General features: G+C 51.1%; 1 protein-coding gene across 1 annotated transcript in view; it reads left to right on the forward strand.

Moving 5' to 3' along the window:
* Positions 1 to 2187, forward strand: part of LOC137344666 (methyltransferase-like protein 27) — a 33917-nt gene extending 31730 nt beyond the window's left edge. The window contains exon 5 of the mRNA XM_068007788.1: positions 1893 to 2187. Within this exon, the coding sequence (XP_067863889.1) occupies positions 1893 to 2101 (209 nt within the window). The 3' untranslated portion in view covers positions 2102 to 2187. The remainder of the gene's footprint in view (positions 1 to 1892) is intronic.
* The last annotated feature ends 5269 nt before the right edge of the window (positions 2188 to 7456 follow it).

Genomic DNA, 7456 nt, shown 5'->3' on the forward strand with positions numbered 1-7456 from the left:
TACATATTTTCTCATGAGCTGTGCTGCTCACTACACCACTCAGAAGGAGTTACTGCTAACGGCTGTATTTTTGTCGAGGATGTAGCATGGTGTTGGCTTCTTTAATTCTGCCACAGTACATAATGGATTAAAAACAGTTTGACTCAAATAAAAATGCCCTAGAGAACAGTAACAGCACAATGTAGTCATTTTGTCTGAGCTAGCTGTCTGAGGGAGGGGCCAAGCCATTCAATTCAAATATATACATTTTATGGGATTTGTTCAAATACATACTTGAACTGGCTCCTCTTTTGAAGTTTAACAGGCAGTAATTTAAATTAGATTGGTCCTGGTTGTTTTTTTGCAATATATTTCTGTGTCTGCCTGGTTTAAATTGGAGAGTCCATCTGAAGTGTTTGGAGGCAGACAATCAGGCCATGCAACTTCTGTGGATGGTGAGAAAAAAAAATGAACTGTCATGCAAGAATATTTTATAGATTATAGTTCAGTGCTATTTGTTATTTTCTAGTTACTCAAAGATTTTTAACAACTACTGTAAAATCCATGTTGTGTCAATGCTTTACAAAGAATTACACAGAATATACAGCACAGAAACAGGCCATTCGACCCAACTGGTCTATGCCATTGTTTATGCTCCATATGAGCCTCCTCCCACCCAACAATGCTGAAGTCCATTTATTCCTTTACTGTTTAATAAATTTGTTTGCTGGTTTTAGCCTAAATGACAATCTAGTCAAGCATTATTCTGCTGCCTTTCAAAGTCAAAGAAGAGCATTCACAAGGCAATGATCCTGCCTGATTAACCTCCATGACTTCTTTGCGGAAGTGACATCCCAAGTGGTCCGTGGCAGGCCTGACTACGTTCTGTACCTTGATTTCCAAAAGTCTTTTGACAAAGTTCCCATTTTGGGCGGCCGAGCAGCGGAGCCCGAGCAATCACTGCCCCCCCTGTGTGGGGAGAGAAGAGGCCAGAGCCATTTCTATAGAACCGGCGAGCAATCCGCAATTACACAACCACAATGGGAGAGTAAAGATAGAGGTTATTCAATTATGCGAATGCACGCTGGATTCAGGTTGGTGCAGTATCGGGTGGCTTGGAGGCTGCCTGGGCAGCAGCAAGGTAAGTCCTGCGGGGAAGGTGGGGGAGATGGTAGTGAGAGAGGCCGAGCGGCAGCGGCCCAGATTATTTTTGGTCCTCTTCGACAGTACCTCCAGTAAAACTGGATGGAGCGTGCACAGCACATGCTCCACCCTCAACTCTCCTAAAATGGCATTCGGGGTTCTATGTACATCAAAGGACCTAGTTTGCATATTAAAAATACCTGCCGCTGTAACAGGCGGGCATTTCAGCCGCCCAGCAGTAGGCCCCTTTAAAAATTGCAGAGGGCGGGGCAGTAAGTCCAATGCCCCCATTTTGAGGCCACTGCCACCGCATTAATGCCAATTTAGGCCAAGTTAAAATCAGCCACTATTAGTCAAACTCAGAGTTGCAGGGATTCAGAGTAAATCTTGTGAATGGAGAAGAAACTGGCTCAAATGAGAATAAGATGTGACCTTAGAGGATTTATGTTGGAATGGGGGTGCAAGTACTGAGCGGGGTACCTCAGGGCTCTGTGCCAGGACCCTTACTGTTTCTAATTTACAGAAACTCAATGCAAAGTAGTCAAATTTTCAGATTATATCAAACTGGGTAGGGCAGTGGAAGTGGCAGGAACAGCTTAGAAAATACAGAACAAGTTGGACAAAATAAATAAGTGTGCAAAACAATGGCAGAGTAAATTTAATGCAGGTGAGTGTAACATACTGCACACAGGAAAGAAAAGTTAGTGACTTGTGAATAGTGTTTGGAATTTGTAAATGAGATATTTGACCAGTGTTTTCCCGTTTTCCAGGAGCATATCTCTGTTTAACAGCAAAAAAAGATGGCAGCAATTACATGCAGCAGCTGCTGGCTTCCATGGAAGAACTGGAGAACAAGGGGCTGTGGACCAAAGTTGTGGAGCAACAGATCGATCATTGGCAAATAGTTTTACTGAAGCCAGAACTGGGCTCAGGGTACACCGCTGGGCTCGTGACCATTTATAGAAAGACTAATCAGTGATATTGCTGCTGATCTGTGAGCTGTGCTTTTAATCAGTGCTGTTATCAGACATATTGATCACATCGGCACCATTACACACTGCAAAATAAAACTGCACTTAAGCCAATACACTAATGTTGTGCCAATTGCTTGTGTGATATTCTTACATGGAGCACCTGAAGTTTCTCTCACCTCTGCTGACAGATGAGCACTTCACCGCAAGGTATTAAAATTATTCCTACAGATGCAGAGAAGTGTGAAATGATACATTTTGGTAGGAAGAATGAGGAGAGGCAATATAAACTAAATGGTATAATTTTAAAGGGGGTGCAGGAACAGAGAGACCTGGAGTGCACATAAACAAATCTTTGAAGGCGGCAGGCTAAGTTGAGAAGGCTGTTAACAAGGCATATGGGATCTTGGGCTTTATTAATAGAGGCATAAGGCATGATTTTGCCTGAGCCGAGAAGAGGGCGGGGGGTCAAATTGTGGACAGGAAACCCGGAAATGTGGGTTTGTTGGGCGTCCTTATGATTTTGATGTCTTTTTTTGTTGGTTTGCCATCCGACTGACTGGCCTGATTGACAGGCTGGTCTCAGTCACAGATGGGAGAGCAGCCAGGGAAAGGACGTGTTCAGTTAAGTCTTTGTATGAATTGTGGGAGGGGCATAGGTGAGCATGGTGGGCGTGGGGGTCACTGGGGGTGGGGGGGGGGGGGGCGGAGGGTGCACGATGGTTGGGGGGTCGTTGCAGGTAGGCTTGTTGGGCCTGGGGGAAGCACTTTTGCTCCTCTGGGCCCACAAGCTGTGCCAGGAAGACACTGACCTGCAGTTTCGGGCCTTCTCGCCTCCTTTCACGTGGCGTGAAGGAGAAGGCCCGAGAATCCCAGCCCCCAGGGGTTGAAATCGAAAAATCTTCAAAAATGGAGGCACACAGCCTCCTTTAAAGGTTTTAATCATTAACCCGCCTCCTGGGAGTGGGCTGGTCACCCGCCCCGGTGAAAACCGGAAATGGGTGGGTTGGGGGCAGGTCTGAAATGGTTGCGATTTTTAATCCCCCCCACCCCCCCCCACAACCCCACAACCCATTTTTCAAAGTTTAAATCGTGACCCCAGAGTGCATAAGCAAGGAAGTTATGCAAACCTTTATAAAACACTGGATATGACTCAGCTGGAGTATTGTGTCCAACTCTGGGCCCCATACCTTAGGAAGGATGCCAAGGCCTTAGAGAGGGTGCAGAGGAGATTTTCTAGGATGATGCCAGGAATGAGGACTTCAGTTATGTGGAGAGACTGGAGAAGCTGGGGTTGTTCTCCTTAGAGCAGAGAAGGTTAAGGGGAGATTTGATTGAGGTGTTTAAATCATGAATGGTTTTGATAGAGTAAATAAAGAGAAACTTTCCAGTATCAGAAGGGTCGGTAACCAGAGGACACAGATTTAAGTAATAAGGCGAGATGAGAATTTTTTTGCACAGCGAGTTATGATCTGGAATGCACTGTCTGAAAGGGTAATGGAAGCAGATTCAATAATAAATGTCAAAAGGGAATTGGATAAATACTTGAAGGGGAAAAATTTGAAAGGCTACGGGGAAAGAGCTAGGGAGGGGGACTAATTAGATTGCTCTTTCAAAGAGGCCTGTGCTGTACCTACTATGATACTATACAGCTCAAAATGGTCTCTACAGACAAAGCCCAAATTTGGAACAACAAAATCTATAAATACGCTGTTGGGTGCTGTTCACAGTTAAAGGGAAATCGTCTAGAAATTTCAAACCAGGACACTTCACTGCAATCTGAGTGACGACAGTAGTAATCGGTGAAGTTAATGAATTTAGGACACTCAGTCTTCCCCTCCACTTCTCCTCCCCGTGCTGCTCCCTTCTGGCCCCCTCACCCTCACACATCCCACGCACCCTCCACCTCTCTCCCTTGTTTCACTTTCTCCATTTCCCCTCCATCAACCCCTCCTCCTTTCGCACTCCCCTACCCATTCACTCTCTTTTCACCTTCCCCAATCCCCCTGCTCCCCCACTTTCACTCCCTTCCCACTTTCCCTATCCCTCCCCTCACCTACTTTTCCCTCCTCCCCTCACCCACTTCCCCTCCTCCCTCCCTTTGGCTTCCTGCCCCCTGCTCATCCCCCCTCCCTCCTTTTCCACTCCCACCCACCCAATCTAATTTACCCATCCACTTCCCCTTCTCTCCCTCCCCTATCCCCTTTTTCTCTATATCCCTTCTACCCTGCCCTTCCACTGCCCCCTCCCACCACCAGGCTCGCCCTCCCCTTCTCTCCCCATCCCCTCCTTCGCCCTCGCCCTCCCCTTCTCTCCCCATCCCCTCCCCTTCTCTCCCCATCCCCTCCCCTTCGCCCTCACCCTCCCCTTCTCTCCCCATCCCTTCCCCTTCGCCCTCCCCTTCTCTCCCCATCCCCTCCCCTTCCCCTTCTCTCCCCATCCCCTCCCCTTCCCCTTCTCTCCCCATCCCCTCCCCTTCGCCCTCCCCATCCCCTCCCCTTCGCCCTCCCCTTCTCTCCCCATCCCCTCCCCTTCGCCCTCCCCTTCTCTCCCTATCCCCTCCCCTTTGCTCCCCATCCGCTCCCCATCCCCTCCCCTTCGCCCTCGCCCTCCCCTTCTCTCCCCATCCCCTCCCCTCCCCATCCCCTCCCCTCCCCTTCGCCCTCGCCCTCCCCTTCTCTCCCCATCCCCTCCCCTCCCCATCCCCTCCCCTCCCCTTCGCCCTCGCCTTCTCTCCCCATCCCCTCCCCTCCCCTTCGCCCTCCCCTTCTCTCCCCATCCCCTCCATCGCCTTCGCCATCCCCTTCTCTCCTCATACCTATCCCAAACCCTATCTCTGTCCCTGTTCTCTCTCACTCCCTCTTCCACACCCTTTCACCCCCTCCCTTCCACCCTACACAATCTTCCTCTCAACCCTCTCTCCCTTCTCCCCTCTCTTCCTCCCAGACTCTACCTCCTTTCTCTTGCTCCTTTCACCATTCCTTCACACTCTCTCCTGCCTCATCTCTATCCTCCCACCCCCTCCCTCTCTACCTTTCTCCCGCCCCTTGCTCATCCTCCCTCCTTTTCCACTCCCACCCACCCAATCTAATTTACGCATCCACTTCTACAACCTCACCGACCTACCCTTCCCATCTACCCCTCACCCACCCTGTCCCTTCAACCCTCCTCTCACCCACGCCCGCCCCAACTCCCTCAACTCGACTGACCCTCCCCTCATCCCCCACTTCACACCTCATTCACCTCCCCCCAATCCCACCCCACTCCCCCCCGACACACCTCATCACCCCCCCCGACACACCCCACTCCCCCCCGGCACACCCCACTCCCCCCCGGCACACCCCACTCCCCCCCGACACACCTCACCCCCCCGACACACCCCACTCCCCCCCGACACACCCCACTCCCCCCCGACACACCTCATCACCCCACCCGACACACCCCACTCCCCCCCGACACACCCCACTCCCCCCCGACACACCTCATCACCCCCCCCGACACACCTCACCCACCCCCCCGACACACCTCACCCACCCCCCCGACACACCTCATCACCCCCCCGACAAACCTCATCCCCCCCACCCCGACAAACCTCATCCCCCCCACCCCGACACACCCCACTCCCCCCTGACACACTATACCCCCCCCGACACACCTCATCCCCCCCCCGACACACCCCACTCCCCCCTGACACACCTCACCCCCCCCCCCGACACACCTCATCCTCCCCCCCGACACACCCCACTACCCCCCACCCTCCCCTCGACACAGTCCCCCCGACCCCCCTCAAACAACCCCCGCCCCCTCGCCCCTCGACACACCCCACCCCAACACACCCCATCCCCCCCCCGGCCTCCCCTCGACATACCTCACATCTTCCTCTCGACAAACCCCATCCCCCCTCGACTTACCTCATCCTCCCCTCGACACACCTCATCCACCCACCCTCCCTCCACTCGACACCCCCTCCTCCCCCTCCCCTTCCCCCCAACACACCCCATCCGCCCCCCCCTTGACACACCCCATTCCCCTCGACACACCCCATCCCCGCCCCCGCTCGACACACCCCACCCCCCCCGACACACCCCATCCCCCTCCCCTCGACACACCTCATTCCCCCCTCCCACCCCATCCCATCCCCCCTCCCCTCCCATCATCCTCCCCTCCCCTCCCAACACCCCCTCCCCTCCCCTCCCACTTCATTCCCCCCCTCCCCTCCCATCCCACCTCATTCCCCCCTCCCACCTCATTCCCCCCCCTCCCCTCCCACCTCCCCTCCCCCCTCATTCCCCCCTCTCCCCTCCCACCTCATTCCCCCCTCTCCCCTCCCACCTCATTCCCCCCCCGTCCTGGGGTGAGAAGGTTGATTCTCAAACAAGCGTACTGAGCTTGAATAAAGGAGACTATGATGGTATGAGAGCGGAATTGATTAAAGTGGACTGGGAAAATAGATTAAAGGGTAAGACGGTACATGAGCAGTGGTGTTCATTTAGGGAGTTATTTTACAACTTTCAAAAAATATATATTCCACTGAGGAAAAAAGGGTGTAAAAGAAATGACAGCCATCCGTGGCTAAGTAAAGAAATTAAGGATAGTATCCGACTAAAAACAAGGACATATAAGGTAGCCAGACTTAGTGGGAGGATAGAAGATTGGGAATTCTTCAAAAGACAGCAAAAAGTAACTAAAGGATTGATTAAGAAAGGGAAGATTGATTATGAAAAGAAATTAGCAAAAAATATAAAAACAGATAGCAAGAGATTCTATAGTTATATAAAAAGAAAAAGGGTGGCTAAGGCAAATGTAGGTCCCTTAGAGGATGAGACCGGGAAATTAATGGTGGGAAACATGGAGATGGCAAAAATGCTAAACAAATATTTTGTTTCAGTCTTTACAGTAGAGGACACTAAGAATATCCCAACACTGGACAAACAGGGGGCTCTAGGGGGAGGAGGAGCTAAATACGATTAAAATCACTCAGGAGATGGTACTCAGTAAAATAATGGGACTCAAGGCGGATAAATCCCCTGGACCTGATGGCTTCCATCCTAGGGTCTTGAGGGAAGTGGCAGTAGGGATTGTGGATGCTTTGGTAATAATTTTCTAAAATTCTCTGGACTCGGCAAAGGTCCCGGCAGATTGGAAAACTGCTAATGTAACACCCTTATTTAAAAAGGGTAGTAGGCAGAAGGCTGGAAATTATAGACCTGTTAGCCTAACATCTGTGGTGGGTAAAATTTTGGAGTCTATTATTAAGGAGACAGTAACGGAACATTTAGATAAGCATAATTTAATAGGACAAAGTCAGCATGGCTTTATGAAGGGGAAGTCATGTCTGACAAATTTGCTTGAGTTCTTTGAGG

Source organism: Heptranchias perlo, chromosome 27, assembly GCF_035084215.1.
Source record: "Heptranchias perlo isolate sHepPer1 chromosome 27, sHepPer1.hap1, whole genome shotgun sequence".
Lineage (NCBI taxonomy): Eukaryota > Metazoa > Chordata > Chondrichthyes > Hexanchiformes > Hexanchidae > Heptranchias > Heptranchias perlo.